This window comes from Rhamphochromis longiceps, linkage group LG11, assembly GCF_057381845.1.
Source record: "Rhamphochromis longiceps isolate RC_006_pf linkage group LG11, R_longiceps_female_GT1.1, whole genome shotgun sequence".
NCBI classification, from domain to species: domain Eukaryota; kingdom Metazoa; phylum Chordata; class Actinopteri; order Cichliformes; family Cichlidae; genus Rhamphochromis; species Rhamphochromis longiceps.
Window position 1 is genome coordinate 31,420,001 of NC_140567.1, and position 16,922 is coordinate 31,436,922.

General features: G+C 35.4%; 2 protein-coding genes across 4 annotated transcripts in view; both read left to right on the plus strand.

Moving 5' to 3' along the window:
- The window catches only part of LOC146659557 (killer cell lectin-like receptor subfamily B member 1B allele A), a 7,024-nt gene extending 5,058 nt beyond the window's left edge, over positions 1-1,966 (plus strand). Inside the window, exons 3-7 of one of the 3 annotated variants that reach the window (XM_085421888.1) lie at positions 6-128; positions 938-1,213; positions 1,299-1,465; positions 1,607-1,719; positions 1,840-1,966. In XM_085421888.1, coding sequence (XP_085278014.1) covers positions 6-128; positions 938-1,213; positions 1,299-1,465; positions 1,607-1,719; positions 1,840-1,966 — 806 coding nt within the window. Of the gene's footprint in view, positions 129-838; positions 1,214-1,298; positions 1,466-1,606; positions 1,720-1,839 lie in introns of all 3 variants that reach the window. The other 2 variants (XM_085421889.1, XM_085421891.1) reach the window with 2 other exon arrangements.
- Positions 1,967-6,143: 4,177 nt separating this feature from the next.
- On the plus strand, positions 6,144-14,164 carry LOC146659558 (uncharacterized). Its single transcript, XM_085423653.1, has 7 exons — positions 6,144-6,217; positions 8,396-8,473; positions 10,649-10,765; positions 11,191-11,385; positions 11,472-11,635; positions 11,763-11,872; positions 11,985-14,164. Exons 1-7 carry the CDS (start codon positions 6,151-6,153, stop codon positions 12,109-12,111), a joined length of 858 nt encoding a protein of 285 aa, XP_085279779.1. The 5' UTR covers positions 6,144-6,150; the 3' UTR covers positions 12,112-14,164.
- The last annotated feature ends 2,758 nt before the right edge of the window (positions 14,165-16,922 follow it).

Here is a 16,922-nt window from a genome sequence, read left to right on the forward strand (position 1 = left end):
TGCAGAATTCTTGTCTGACAAGAAATCAAACAGCAGATGTCGCCACTATCAGCAGTTGGCTTGTTGTTTGGGCACGCTTTGTATAATTTTGGTGTTGGGCATCATAGCAGTCAGTGTCTATCGTAAGTATGAAAACATCCATGCATTAACTCAGTCTTAGACATAAATAACAGCACTTTAGATGAATTATATTGGTCACAAGAAAATGTTGTTAAACAATGTTTAACAACATTTTGTTCAGGAAACAAATAAGACTAATTTCTTGATTAATATATTTTTGACCATTTAAAAAATACTTGTGATTTTTCAGTTTTAACTTTTTCTTTTTAGATGCAAATTCCCCAAAAGAATATGCAAACCAAGAAATGATCCCAAACAAAGCAGTTGATGCAATTTTACATTGTAAATATTCTATAATAACATTGAATACAGTGGTTTTAATGTGATACATAAAGAAACATAACAGTAGTCATTAGGGCAGTCCTTATGCTGTGACTGCTGAAACAACCAGTCTGCAGCTACATTACCAAAAGAATCCCCAACAAAAATGCACTTTTATACTTTTAATAACATTTTCATAAAATTAGAACCTCTATTGCATTGTGGGAATTTTCATCTCATTTACCCATTAAGGAAATATTAGACCAATTATAGAATTGTGGGTTTTATTCATATTAAAAGATTTTCTCATAAAATCTAAGAAAAAAAGGGTAGCTAGTAAAAGAAGTTTAATTAGAACAGAAGAGAAAATACTTTCAGTGGTAAAATTATAAAAACAAAATGTGAAAATGAAAACTGCATCATTACCATGTCTTGAAAGCTAATTTTAATTTCGCAGATGTCACATCAATTCATGAGATTGATGAAACTGAGCTGAACCAACTGAAAGAAAACCAAACAACTTTAAACGCTGTCAATTGTAACCTGACAAAACTCAACAACAAACTCAACTCAGACAATGAAGACTTGAAGAGGAACCAAACCAAGCTCACACTCCAGATGAACAACCTGACTCAAGTCATCACTGTCTTAGAGAAAAATGTGACAAACCTGACTGCAGAAAACCAGAACCTTAGAGGGAAAAATGAGGAGCTGGAGGCAGAGAAGAAAAACCTAACAGACCAAATACAAAACATGACAACATCGTGGAATGAGCTCAATGTTAGTCGAGCTCAATGGAGCATTGATGCCTACTGTCCCAAGACCAATAACAGTATGTTCCAAATATATTAGTACAAAAATACCAAATGTAATATAAATATGCAGTGATGTTTATTAATTGATCTCTATCCTTGCAGACCAAATGTGTGTTGTTTGTCAGACTGGCTGGCTTCCCTTCCAGTCAGACTGCTATGCAATTAATAATCCTGAAGCTCCTAAGCAGCAGAAAACCTGGAAAGGTGCTCAAGATGACTGTATAGGAAAGATTTCAGATTTGGCTGTTGTGAATAATGAAACAGAAAAGGTAATGAGAAACCAGCGGGACGCTAAATCTAATCTAAAAATAATTTGTGCCACAATGTTTTAGGAAAAATATTTATTATATATTTTTTGATATGATATGTGATCTATTTAATATCTCTGAAAACTTTCTTTCTATTCTCAGAGTTATATCAGTGGCAACACCTGGTGGAATTCAGGAAACCATGCATACTGGATTGGTCTGAGAGTCAAAGATGGGAACTGGAAGTGGGTGGATGGAAGGAATCTGACTAACAGGTAGGAGACACCTTGAATCAAAAATCATTTTAAATATTTTTGAAAATTCGGGATAAATTAATTATGTCTTATTTTATGTCAATATTGATTCCCCTTCATCAAACCTGTGATTTTTCTTAGTGCCTGGATCCCAGGGTCTCCTACTGATGGTCAGTGTGCAATCTCTGTCAGAAGTCAAGGATTTAAGTCAGTGAGCTGTAGTGAGCAGAACCGATGGATCTGCAAGAAAAAAGCCTTAACTCTTTGAATACTGCAGTACAATGTCACATGACTCCTGGATGTTCTGAAAATATAATATTAATAATGATGTTCATATCAGTAAAAATATAAGTAAATATATAAATATATTGAAATATGAAGACTGCTTTATGATTTTTGTATATTTAAAAAAACATGCCAAGTATTTTAATTTTACTTAGAAAGAAAAAAGGAAGTAAATTAACCTGTTTTTGAAATCAAATAATTGCCATATTGTTACTGACTTTCTCTTGTTAACAAACGTTTTAAACAAAAGTTGTAGCTAAAACAACACTTTCCAAACTGCTGTAACATGATGAGAAAGAAAGAGAGCTGGCCTCTATATTTGGACTGTCAGCATCAGCCACAGAGCAGCAGAGAAGAACAGGAAGTTCAGCTCATATAAGTTTTATGTTTTGTATTTTATACATATTCTTTGTCAAATCAAGTCCAGTTTTTCAACATTGTTGTTATATTGTATTTGGTGGGGGTTTTAATAATTTTTGTTTTCTTTCAGTTTTACATTTTCCAAATTAGATTCAATTACTTTTCAGTGGCTCTATATTTTAATTGCTAACACATTCAATTGGAGGTTCACTGGTTTCTTGCAGGAGATGCAAAATAATACTAGCAAATCAAACACACAACCCTTGTGAGAAGGGAGCAGCTGAAAGTAACACACAGATTCAGTTACTTTCAGAGAAAAGTTATTAACTTGAGTTTAGTTTCTATTAGGCTCAATGCTAATTTTAGTTAAACTATAACATGGTAATAGTGTAGCACAGGGCAATATCTAAGAAGCTCAGAATGGTTATTGGAAATGTTTGCTCTGCATAAGTGAGTACATCCATAATTTTTCTTGCAAAGTCTGAAAATAAGTTGTTAAACAAAGTTTTTAGTTTAGATGCATGGTAGTTTGCTTACTCATTAATCCCAAGACAATCTTGTAGGTCCTTGTTTTGAGTTGTCGTCTGTAACCATGTTAAGATGCGCTTGATTCCTAAAATTCACTTTGAAAAATTTTGGCGATTTGAAATTTTACTGAAGTACATCGGATCTATTAAAAGCCTGGAAGATATAAATAAATGGTTTAACATGTGACTCGTATACATTTGAGCAGGTAACAAGCCCGAACCAAAGAACCAAGGTCACCTACAGTAATAACAGACACAAGTGTTGATTCAATAAATGCCCTGACATCTATATCACTATAATCACTAAACACTATATCATACCTCTCACTATTATACACATACCTGTATGTGTAGACTAAGCACATAAAAGTGAGAGGTGATGGGAATAATTCATCAAAAGCTTTTTTTTCATCCAAAACATGATCTAAAATGGAAATTCTTGTTATTATAAATGTGTTTGACATTTAAAAAAAAAAAAAGCAGTCACCACCAGTGTCTAATTTAATCTAATTAACATAACATTAACAACTGATAACCAACAGGTGGTGTTGTTTATGTTTTTGAATAAACATTTTATGAAAATACATCACTTTCTTTCTTCTTTTTTTTTTTTTTAGTAGAATGAAGATTTAAGATTTGTTGTAGAGAACAGCTGTAGAGTTTTATGATCAGCTGCTTTGCAGCGGCGATACCAAACACAAGTACAGTACACTGTTTAAATGCCCTCAGAGGCAGTAGGCCAGCAGTGCCTGTTGGTGTAGGAAGTGTTTTCAGTATTTTTAGGAAGAACGATTCCTGTTGTTCTTCCTTCATCACTGCTGTAGTGTTGTTACTAGTTTATCATAGGAGTGTATCGGAACCACAACCATGTTGACCAGTGTGACGATAAAACTAGAGAGGTGAGGTTGAGATGGTCTGAACATGTGCAGTGGAGGGATAGTGGCTCTATTGGACAGATAATTTTAATTATGGAGCTGCCAGGCAACAGTAAATAAGGAAGGACATGCAGAGGATTGGTGCATAGTATAGTACATTGTAGTTTAAGCTAGAACAGTAATTAGGTTTAGGTTTGCTGCTGGGCATCTTGTGATCTTAAAGAAAAATAATCCTGGATAAAAAAAAAAGTAGTTTACACATCCTCCTATGTTTATAATAGTTTCTATTGTGTGTCTGATCAATGTTTGTTCCTCCGTACTTACCATCTGTTCGACTTCCTTTACTGTCTTTCATGCAGTGCATGCTAAAACAAGCTTGAGCACCCACATACGTGCAAAGCCTGAAAAACCTGAAAAAAACCTGAAAAAGATATTGACAAATCGTTACATTAAAAAGGAAAATTGTGTGTTTGTTTTAAGGGTCTTCAGTCATGGCAAGAAAAAAAATGTCAATACCAAAAAAACAACAGCTGAGGAAAGGTGAACTAGCAGCCGAAGAACAAGCTGTAGATGAACTTTGTGGGTTAAAACTGCTAATAATCTGTCCTGTCACACCAACTCAGCATTGTTTCTTCTAACACAGCGATCAACAAACTTCTCTATCATGTTTAAAATTAGTTAAAAATGCTGTTTCACAATTTAAAAATACGCAAATGTTCCTTTATTTTGTAAGGATCACATTTTTCATAATGATTAATGTTTTTTGAACCACAACATGAAAAAGTATGATGAGACTTACAAAGAAATACAGTACATATAACAGTCATACATGTATTTGAAATTTCATCTTTGTGTCATGTTTATTCCAGTCTCATGTAAGGAAACCTTAAACCACGAAGATTTCTATTTTACAGCTTTTGTATTTAAAGTGTATAATTTAATTTACTTTTATGGCAAATTTAACTCACCAAGCTGCTTTTTGTATGTGAAAGAGAGTTGGTAAGTAGAAGAGTTCATACTTGAGTAATTGTGAAGTAAAGGTTTAGAAAGTCTGATTGTTTTTACAGAGGAAAGATACACTCAGCAGACTCATATAACCAAGTTTCACAGCCTCCTCCAGAGTAAATAGACTCAGCACATTCATAACTGAGGTAAACGGAGGAGTAACAACCTACACTATTTTTACAGCAGTCAAGTTTATTTGTCCTACAGCAGCCACCGTAGCTAGGATTATGCACTTCAACTGAGAAGTGCAGGAAAACTGAATTCAGCTGACTATGATCTGCAACCTACTAACAGCTAGCAGGGATATTTTCCACATTGTACCTTTAAGAAGAAAAACGGTTGGATGTATGAATCTAAAATCTAAATTGATGATTTCACATAGACATACGCAATTTGAATCTACTGACAATGAAGATTAAAAGTTAAAAATGAGGCTCTTCTATTCATAAATTCATAGCTGTTGTAACATGTTTGATCAAGATGAGGTAGAGGAAGAGTTGGCCACTACATTTGGACGTCATTAACAAAGCACCCTGTCAACGTCAGTCACAGAGCTGCAGTGAGGAACGGGAAGTCCAGCTTATGAAATGAGTCTCATGTTGTCTGTTTTACATATGTTGTTTTTCCAGTTTGTGTTCAGTGTTTTTCAGTTAATTTTCAGAGTGAATTATTTGTTTTGGTTAGTTTTATATATTTATATCCATTTTAGTTTTGTATATATCTTTTTGTTTATTTTGTTAGTATCAACTATAATATGTTTGGTATTTTTTAGATGTAAAAAGCTATCAGTTGTTATTGATTCACAGACTTTCTCATGTACACACCTAGAGCTTTATATTTATAAAGATCTAGATAGGCCAATGGTGCCTCATGTCATGTGGACAAAATCAGAAGCTGAATATAATCAACTGAAACATTACTCTGTGAAAAATACCCCCAAAGGACATTTTTCTCATTTTTTTCAGTTTACATGTTTTTTCTAGTTGCTTGTTTTCCAATCTTTAAATACGGCCCATTTTCTCATTTTCAGAATATTTTGGAACTTTCCACTCACAAAGGAACCAAAGCACCTGATATCAAACCGATCTTGTGCATTCATTAAATACCATCAAATCTGCAGCAATTGTGCTGCCGATGCTATCATGCTGGTATGAACCAATATCTGTGAGTCATGTTTCCAGCTCCTTGTTGAATCTACGCCATGAAGAACCTGGTACTAGCAAGGTGTACCTAATAAAGTGTAATAAAGTGAAAGACATGGACAGCTTACTTTGTCAGCCAAAAGCAGAAGTTGCTAAATGAGATGGGTGTGACAGAGTTAAGAAACAACTTGCTCTGTGGCTGTAACGCGGTAGTATCTCTCTGTCTATAATCGCTTAAATCTCAACAAGACTGTAAGGATGGCAGACGAAGAAGTTAACTATGCCTCAGTCACATTCAACACCAAGAAACTATCCCGATCACAAGGTAAGTTAAGTTTTTCAAATATACTGCAAGAAGAAAAGATAAAGCCAACACTGCAAATTTACACAATACGGATGTTTTTTACTGGTGTTTTCTGCAGTAATAGAGGTTAGAAAAATAACTTGTAGAAATCAGGTCCAAGTTAGCTGTTAAGCTAACTATCCCACCAGAATATTGAGGGGATTCATTCAGATGCCCAAATGACCTAAACTGATAGCTTGGAGATCTGACTTTGATGCATCCTGGTTGTGGTGGTGGCTGATGAGGGGGAGGTCGGGGTATCTGCTTGGACCGTGTCCACAACCACAACCCCTCCCCACTTCCTAAATGGATGGGAGAAAATGTAAAGAAAAATGTATTTAATTAAATAAATAAATAAAAAGTGTAAAAGTCACACTTTGTTGAAAGACGATGAACCATTAAGAATGAGTGTGTCCTCTGTGAACCAGTTCTAATCCACTGGAATTTACAGTATTATTTCATCTATCCATCCATTTCTTTAACTACTTATCCCATGCAGACTAGTTGCATTTGCATGATGTTTAACTACAGATACTTTTACTACAGCTACACTGAGCAAAGAACTATTACATCCAAATAATAAAAAAGCATTAGAAGGAATTTGACTGCAAAATAAAGGTTCAATATTTCACCACCTACCACTTCAAGATACAATAACTGATGTGAGCTATGCTGGACGGGCTGTGGACTAGTTGGGAACTTGTCCAAGGTTGGTTGAAAAAAAAAGAAATTAAACAGAAATAAATGTTGGAGCCAGAATTGAAGAATGATCTATTAATTACTATCAGTCAAAGGTTTGAACGCACCTTTTCATTTAATGGTTTTTCATTATTTTTACTACTTTCTACATTGTTATTCATGCTGAAGAAATCAAGTATGTAAAGTAAGATATATGGAATTATGAAGCAAAGAAAAAATTGATAAATGACTCTAAACATATTATATATTTAGATTCTCAAAGTAGCTGCTCTTTGCTTTGTTGACTGTGCTGCAAACCCTTGGCCTTCTCTCAATGAGCTTCATGATCCCCTGAGATAGTTTCCCCTTCACTGGTGTGCTTTATCAGGGTTTATTTGTATTTTAAGAATTGAAGGTCAATCAGTCCTGAAAACTGCTCGAACTTTGAGTGTGTCCCCAATTGCAGTTGCAAAAACCATCAACCATCGGTTGAAACTGGCTCACACGAAGACCAAGAATCACCTCTCTTGACTATTAAGGCTGGTTTATAGCCAGCAAGTTAACAGCACCTCAGATTAGAGCCCAGATAAATGCCACCCAGAGTTCCAGTAGCAGACACATCTGTACATTAACTGTTGAAGGAAACTGCGCAAATCAGGCCTTTATAGTCAAATAGAAACACAAGGAATGGACATTAGACCAGTGGAAACCTGTGCTTTGGTCTGGTGAGTCCAAATTGAGGTTGTGCTTTGTTGGTGACACTGTTGGAGATTTAATCAAAACTGAAGGCACACTGGACCAGCATGGCTATCACAGCATCCTGTAGCTACATGACATCACATCTGGTTCGCGTTTAGTTGGAGCATCATTTATTTTTCAACAGAACAATGACCCCAAACACACCTCCAGGCTGTGTAAGGAATATTTCACCAAGAAGGAGAGCGATGGAGTGCTGCACCAGTTGGCCTGGCCTCCAGAGTCATCTGACCTAAACCCAGCCGAGATGGTTCTGGATGAGATGGACCGCAGAGTGAAGCAAGAGGGCCAATAATTGCTCAGCATCTCTGGGAACTCCTTCAAGACTGTTGGAAATCCACTTCAGGTGACGACCTCATGAAGCTCATTGAGAGAATGGCACGACTGTGCAAAGCAGTGATCAAAGCAAAGGGTGGATATTTTAAAGAATCAAGGATATTAAACATGTTTTGAGTTATTTCACACTTTTTTGTTTACTAGATAATTCCATCTGTGTTCATTCATAGGTGCATTCCTTCAGTTAGAATCTACAATGTAAATAATCATGAAAATAAAGAAAGATCATTAAATGGCTGGTAATGTATATTTATACACATATCTATATGGACATCTGCTGCATTTATCTTTTTTGTTGTATTAATGAATAAAAGAAAGTTAAACGAACTACTAAATAGGCACTATAAAGTCCTATATTTGTGAATACTAATAAATCTTTAAACCTTTCAGTTAAAAAAGAGGAGGAAACCATTTATGATGATGTGAAAGTGAAACATAAAGCAACGGAACAAACTCCTGACACAAACAGTGAGTAATAAAAAGAAATCACAAATCCACCTGTAATCATGTCTAACACTGCAAAGATTTTTTAAAACTTTTACTACAAGATGTGGTGATGAGTACTAATCAGCTTCTAAATTCATTTACAGTGTGTTTTCATGCTATTATCCTTCATGTTCATAAGGGTTGGTAGGAGAGTACACTCTATAAAGGCTTTCATTGTAAAAGACAGGGGAGAGCAGGCCTCATACAGTACAGAATGCGTTCAGCTTGTCAAATTTCAGAAGTTTTCTGATGACTCTGCGGTGGTTGGATGCATCAGCAGGGATGATGAGACAGAGTACCGGGCTGTGGTCGACTCCTTTGTCACGTGGTGTGAGCAGAATCATCTGCAGCTCAACGTGGCAAAGACTAAGGAACTGATCGTGGACTTCAGGAAGACCAGGAAACACTTGACCCCTGTTTCAATCCAGGGGGTCAGTGTTGACATTGTGGAGGACTATAAATACCTTGGAGTACACATTGACAATAAACTGGACTGGGCTAAAAACACCACAGCACTTTACAGGAAGGGCCAGAGTCGTCTCTATTTTTTGAGGCGACTGAGGTCCTTCAACATCTGCCAGAAAATGCTGAGGATTTTCTATGAGTCTGTGGTGGCCAGTGCGATCCTCTATGCTGTTGCATGCTGGGGGAGCAGGCTGAGGGTCGCAGATGCCAACAGACTTAATAAACTGATCCGTAAGGCCAGCAATGTTGTGGGGATGGAGCTGGACTCCCTCAAGGTGGTGTCGGAGAGGCGGATGCTGTCCAAGATAAAGACAATGTTGGATAACACCTCCCACCCACTCCATGACATGTTGGTCAGTCACAGGAGCTCGTTCAGTGAGAGACTGAGATTACCGAAAAGCACCACTGAACGACACAGGAAATCATTCCTGCCTGTGGCCATCTCCCTGTACAACGCATCCACTTAACACACTGTTTGCTGCTACAACTACACATGTTTCTTTTCCAAATATTTATTTATAAGTGACTTATGTATGTATGTATGTATATATATGTATATATTGTACTATTCTTAGTTAGCATATTGTCTGTCTTGTCTTAATGTTGGTTTAAAATGGAGCACTGTAACAAAAAATAATTTCCCCCAGGGATCAATAAAGTATTCTGATTCTGATTCTGATTCTGAAATTTACATAAATCTTCGATCGCTAGCAATGTGACTCTGAAGTGCTGTACTATATGTTTGTAAGTTTTCTCTCCAACAAACACAACAATGTTAACAAAATGGTTTGCACCGTCAAAGGCAGCTGCAGCTGCCTTTGGTTTCACTCTATAATAGGCTACTGGACTTATTTTTCTACCAGTTTGAAATTTGAGAATGTTTAACCTCCTACGACCTGGCGTCCACATATGTGGACATCACATTTTGGGTTATTTATACCAAAATACTCAATTTTGCTCTACAAGGGCCTGATATCCACTTATGAGGACATTATACTGCTACTGTTCTATCAAAATTTTAAATGAATATCCTTATATGTGGAGGTAAAATGAGGTAAAAAAAAAAAAAATCTGGTAATTCTTTGTTTTTACATTCATACCCCAATATGGCCAAATATCAAAGAAAAATTAAAAATGCATGCTGTGGAAGAGTTCAGGTCTTAGGAGGTTAAACAAGAGAGAAAAGTGTAAAAATGTTCATGCCTGTCTGAGTATGTAGTGTGTAGTGAGGCGTTTTACAGCCGTAAAACACCTATAGTAATTGTAAAAAATAAAGTTGACTACTTGGTTTGACCTACCATGATTTCACTTATCGCGGGTTATTTTTAGAACGTAAATCCCGCGACAAACGAGGGACCGACCACTGTAAAGGAGTTGTCTGTATTAATTTTTCAAGAATTGTTCTCTTATTTTTTAACCACACATTGAATTTTACCATTTCCCATTTATAGAAATATCTGTTTAAAACTGGATTATTTATTGGCAGAAAATTATTTACTTTAAAAAACAGTGTGTACATGTGCATTTTAGAGCCGATATGAGACTTGAGCATTGCAAGATTAAATATAATATTTATTTTCTCAGATTTTTTTCTCTGGAAATGTATGCAACTTTTAATAACCAATAAACAATAATGACATTCATTAAGCAATGAATGTAAAGTAAGTAAAGCAATATATTTCTGTCCTGTAGACGTCTCGATTGACGAGAGATCAGACAGTAGACGTCATCACTATCAGCAGTTGGCCTGTTGTTTGGGCACATTTTGTGTCATTTTGGTGTTGGGCATCATAGCAGACACAGTATACCGTAAGTATGAAAAAGATCAGTCAATACATACACTCACTTTAGAGCTCAGACAGATTTTAAAGCCTTTTTTAAAACAACTTAACAGTCATACTTAAACTAATTTCTGTTAGTATTTGTAAAAGGAAAAAAATGTCATTTCTGGAAAAAAACTAATTACTGAAGAGAAAAAAGCAAAAGATACATTTTAATGAATACAATTTTGACTACATGTAATATTTTTGTGATTAGTTTTTATCTTTAGAGTCAACCTTCCACAAAAAAAAGATGCAACACTGAAATGATTTCACACAAAATCTGTGTATATGTGATTTGAGATACAATAATAAGCAATATTCTATAATAACAGTGAATGCAGCGTTTTTTAAGACAATCCATAAGAAAAAAACATGTATGATGCGACCTAACATGAGACTCTATTCTGTTAGAAAAACAGGTGATGAACCTGACTGCAGAAAACCACAGCCTTAGAGAGAAAAATGAGCAGTTGGAGGCTCAGAATAAGGGGCTGGAGACAGAGAAGGAAAATCTAACAGAACAAATACGTGACATATCATGGAACAATCTCAATATTAGTCGATCTCAGTGGAGCATTGATGCCTACTGTCCCAAAGAAAATAACAGTATGTTCCAAATATATCATGTACAAAAATACCAAATTTAACAGAAATATGCAGTGATGTTTATTAACTGAGCTCTATCCTTGCAGACAGAGCATGTAAGCCTTGTCAGAATGGATGGGATCATGTTGAGTCCAGCTGCTATGCAGTTAATAATCCTGAACGTGATGAATGGAAAACCTGGGAAGAAGCTCAAGAAAACTGCAGAGAAAAGAGTTCAGATTTACCTGTTGTTATTAATGAAGAAGAAAAGGTACTGAGAAAACTGTGGGACTCTTTATGACAGACTTCATGAAAATAAAAATGTAATTTCTTTAGCTTGAAAGCTTTCTTAGAGCAAATTGTTTAAATAACTCTGACAACTTTCTCTTTGTCCTCAGAAAACTGTCAGTGAAAAGAGTTGGGAATATGAAAACAAAGGATACTGGATTGGTCTGAGAGTTAAAGATGGGAAATGGAAGTGGCTGGATGGAAGGAATCTGACTAATAGGTAAGAGACACTTTGAATCAATAGAAATTTCAAGTATTTCCAAAATCTGTGATAAATCAATTACAGTGTACCAGTGTCCATCAGCCTTGAGCAGAATTCTTGTTTTCCTCAGCTCCTGGATCGACCAGCCTCCTTCTGATGGTCACTGTGCAATCTCTGTCCAAAACGAAGGATTTAAATCAGTGAACTGTAATGAGAAGAACAGATGGATCTGCAAAAAGAAAGCTGTAGTTGTTTGAATACTGCAGTAAAAATATCATGACTGGTGGAGATTCTAAATACAAAAAAACAATGATATTACTATTAATGAAATCTTTAAATAGATTTTTTTTTTAAATTGAGTTTACACAAAAAAAAGTTTAACAAAACTGTACTGATTTTGTTTGCCCAGCAGAGGGCACTGCATTACTTCCCATCAAAGACAGTGGTTGTCTAAAGTATCTGTATTCTGGCATTTCTATATTTAAGTGACAATTGTTGTTGTAAAAAAAATCAACCAACCGAACAAAAGAAACAAACAAACAGTACTGAACAAAATAAGCTGAACTTCCTGTTCTTTGCTGTTGCTCAATAGCAGATCTTGACAGTGTAGTGCCGGCTCTCCTCCTTCCACATCTGAATGTTGTTCTTAACTTGATTAAAACCATCCATTCATTCATTCTCTGCCGCTTATCCTTGGACAGGTCGCCAGTCTGTTGTAGGGTAACACATAGACAACCATTTGCACTCATATTCACACCTATGGGCAATTTAGAGTTTCCAATTATCCTATCCCCACTAACTGCATGTCTTTGGACTACTGGAGAAAGCTGGAGTACCCGGAGCGAATCCATGCCATCATGCGGAGAACATGCAAACTCCACACAGAAAGACTGATGGTGGAACTGAACTCAGGACCTTCTTGCTGTGAGGCAACGGTGCTAACATGGTGGATGATGAACACAGGTCAAAAGGGTCAACACACTACCAGTCCACTCTCCTTGAGGCTTCCACAAAATTCAGACATCCACACATTCCCAAATCCAAACTAGAATCACCTCACTACTCCGTGTCAGGCAATCTCCACACAAACCTGGTCACAGGGACAGACAGGTAAGAATTTCTTAGCAAACAGTTTTCACAGCAACAAGAATAGAAGCCAGGCTTCTATGAAGTGTTTCACTCGGTGATATCTGATCTTCTGCTACTTTCTTATGAAGCTGCCTGCACAGGATCATCAGAAGAAGTTGCGTGATTGTGACCAGGTGTGTGAGCTAGAAGGTGCAAAACCAGCCATGTCCTCATAATGCACACTTGCTGCCGCGCACACACATACAGACGTATTTGCCAGAAGCAAGAACTTTGAAGCTCAGAATGGTTATTAGAAAAATCGGATCCACATAAACTCCATCATGTTCCACTAATCCCAATTTTTCTAAAAATGTCTGAAAAACCAGTTATTTATTAGTTTGCTAGCTATTCCTAAATGTGCCACATGTTTTGAATGTTCAGAAAATAATTTTTTCTGAGGTTGGGAATATTTATTTAAAAGCTTTTCTAATTTAAATCATTCAAAACAGAAAACTTGCTTTTAGACTGAGAACTTAATCTTAAACAAAAGTGTTCACTGGAAGGCACATTATACAGACAAAAATGACTCTATCCACCACAAATCTAATATCTGTCTAAATCTTATGTGTGAGTTCTGGGGCAATTCTAGGTTCAAACCTTTAGATGAGGCTCAGCTCCCAGTCATGATGTCATGCATGCATGCCTTGTAATTAATATTAATTGAACATGCTGCCTGCAAATGTCATCAACTCTTTCTACATTTGCAAACCACAATTCAATTGGATAAATATTACAATGTTACTTTCAAAAGCAACCTAATTAGTTGGATGGCCTATTGTAGTGTCGAAGAATAACTCAGAGTGAATAATCAGAGATTTCAATCTAATCCATCCATTTTAGGATGGAGACTTTAGTTATCAAATCCAAAGCAAAGGCTCAGTCATTAAAGAAGTTAAAGAACTATTTGTGACAGATAAGAAACATGTACAACATTATTTTAGTCTCTTAACCACATAGAGGGAGTTCATCATCAGACACTGGAAAATCACCTGTCCATGGACCTGCACAAGGAGAAAACTGGTAATAATGTATTAGTATTGTATTGTATCTTTATTTCAGACATATACAGAAAAAACAATATATAGAAAAACACATATTTGCATTTACATGTACAAATATGAATATATATGTAAATACACACGTATATGCTCAGACAAAACAAAGAGAAAGAAAATAAATAAAATAAAACAAAGTCTAAATGATATCAAATTACAATTATTAAGTCTGAAATGGAGTAGGAAGAAGTATATACATACTTATTAATCCCTACCCCATGCTCAACATTCTATTGAATCCCACTTTTCACTGTTACCCCTAATTCCTTCATTACTTACCCCACACAATAAACAAGGAATGAAGGAAATGTATAAAAATAGCTACAGTGATAGATATAATTTTGATGCAATTTAGCATAGTTATATATACAATGGGTCATCAACTTTATCAGTTTCATATTCTTCCAAAAGCATTTTTCGAAACATCTTTATGAACTGACTAATGCTTGAACATTGCAGTAGGTCCACAGGGAAACTGTTCCACAGTTTTACCCCACAAATGGTAATACAAAAGGTTTAACCTTTGTCCGTGCTTTAAGAGTCTTCAGATTTAATTTTCCCCTCAATTCACAGTCTCTGTCAAAAAACATCATCTGTACATTTCCTGGTAACATATTGTATCTGGCTTTGTACATAATTTTTTACAGTTTTATATTTTATAAGATTCTTAAACTTCAAATTTTTTTAATTTCAAGAACATGATATTAGTGTGGTCTCTAAATCCTGCTTTAGTAATCATCCTGATGGCTTTTTTCTGAATTTTACATAATGGTTGAAGTGAAGTTTTGTATGTATTTCCCCAGATTTCAGTATTCAGTATTTCACAGTATTCCAAATATGGTAGTATAAGTGAACAGTAAAGTACCCAGAGTGATTTGGAAGGCAAAAAATGTTTAGCTTTACTCAGTACACAGATGCTTCTTTACAGTTTAGCTTGTATTTGCTGTATGTGAGGTTTCCAGCAGATCGTGTTGTCTATTATCACACCCAGAAATTTTGTATGAGAAACTCTACTTCAACATTATTTATCAACAATTTTGTTCCAGCATCCTTTTTTTCAATTTCCAAATAACATAAATGTAGTTTTATTCAAATTTAGTGATAACTTGTTTCTGTCAAACCATGTTTTCAGTTTAATCATATCTTGTGTGACAATTTCCAAAAGCTGCTGTGAATTCTCTCCAGCACAAAAAACATTTGTATCATCTGCAAATAAAATAAACTGTAATATATCAGATGTTTTACATATATCGTTGATGCACAGGATAAACAGCTTTGGTCCCAATACTGACCCCTGTGGAACTCCACAAACAATGTCCAGGCACTCTGATTGATATTCACCAGGCTTCACAAATTGTTGCCTGTCTCTCAAATAACTCCTGATCCACTCTAGCACCACTCCTCTAATGCCATAGTGCTCCAGTTTATCAAGTAATATTTCATGATTAATTGTGTCAAAAGCTTTTTTTTTTTTTAGGTCAATGAAAACACTAACTATACATTGTCTTTGATCTATAGTATTGGTGATATTTTCAATAAGTTCAATTAATGCCATGGATGTTGATCTGTTTGGTCTGATACCCTACTGACTGTCCATTATTATTTTATGTTTATCTATAAATTTGTCAATTCCATAAATGAAATTTTTTTTCCAGTATTTTTGAAAATTGTTAAAGTAGAGAAATAGGTCTGTAATTTGTGAATTGGTGTCTATCTCCATTTTTAAACAGTAGTATTACTTTAGCTGCTTTATGTTTATGATATGTTATTTTATATTTCTCCTTTCATTATTCCCTTGTGGAGTTACCCTCTGTTCACTACAGATCCAGTGTCTATGGATGTTTTAAAATCATAACAATAGCACACTAAAAAGACCTTGTGACTGATAAGCAGATACCATAAGTGTATAAACTGATTAGACAAGCATGAGGCCTTCACTTCTACCTTTTAATGTTTCTAAGGCCTCTTCATGCTGGTTTTCATCTTTGCTTTTTGTTGTTGATTTTGTGTTTCTACCTTAATACCTAAATATTAAAGATCATATCTATGTCCTCATTAGAACAGGGATTTGTGTTGGTGTGTGGGACTTATTGTTAAATGGACAATGTGTTTCAGATAATTTTATGGAGAAACACAAAAGTAATGTGCTCAGTGTAATACATTACTTTTTTGAGTAATGACCCTAACACCCTTCACCACAAAGAAGGGAAATTCTTCCAACACAAACACAAACATAAACATAAGAGAAGGAATTAAATCACTGAATGATATCGAAGATGGAATAGGAATCGATAAATTCTTGTCCATTCTGATCCCCACTCATGATGTCATGATTGATTCATATGATAAACTTAAAATTTTACCTCTAAACTCTTTCAAATCTGTCTTTTCCCCAAGATAATATTGGAGAATTTCCTTAAATGCTATGGTTTTGTCAATTTTAATAATCTAAAAAAACAAAACAAAACAAAAAAACAGTGTTTAAATATGTAAAAGTGGATTTTTGGCCAAAAAACAGAATTAAACCAGTAAGATGTGTGCTGGCAGACCGTGTGAAGGTTGAAGTGGGACCCAAAAGAAACAGAACTTGATATCAACTAAGAGTGGGGTGCTTATTAGAAAGTGGGGAGCAACATACAAATAAAAGAACAAATACAAGAATAAAGTGGGAAAACTGAACCAAACTAAACACTGGGAACAGGAAACCTGAAACCTGGTACTGTGACATGGACATGGAGTACATTAGCTTGATGCATGACAAACAGATAACCTGACAACAAACAAAGGGAAACTAATACAATATATACACAGAAGGTAACGAGGGAATGTGCAACGGGAGGGAAACACCTGGACCTAATCTTACATAATGGGAGGTCTGGAATGGT

Bases quoted from the DNA above. Each gene is read 5' to 3' on its own strand.
- LOC146659558 (XM_085423653.1), top strand. From the start codon at position 6,151: ATGGCAGACGAAGAAGTTAACTATGCCTCAGTCACATTCAACACCAAG. The intron at 6,218-8,395 runs GTAAGTTAAGTT...TAAACCTTTCAG, and splicing joins GAAACTATCCCGATCACAAG to TTAAAAAAGAGGAGGAAACC. The intron at 11,636-11,762 runs GTACTGAGAAAA...CTTTGTCCTCAG, and splicing joins TTATTAATGAAGAAGAAAAG to AAAACTGTCAGTGAAAAGAG.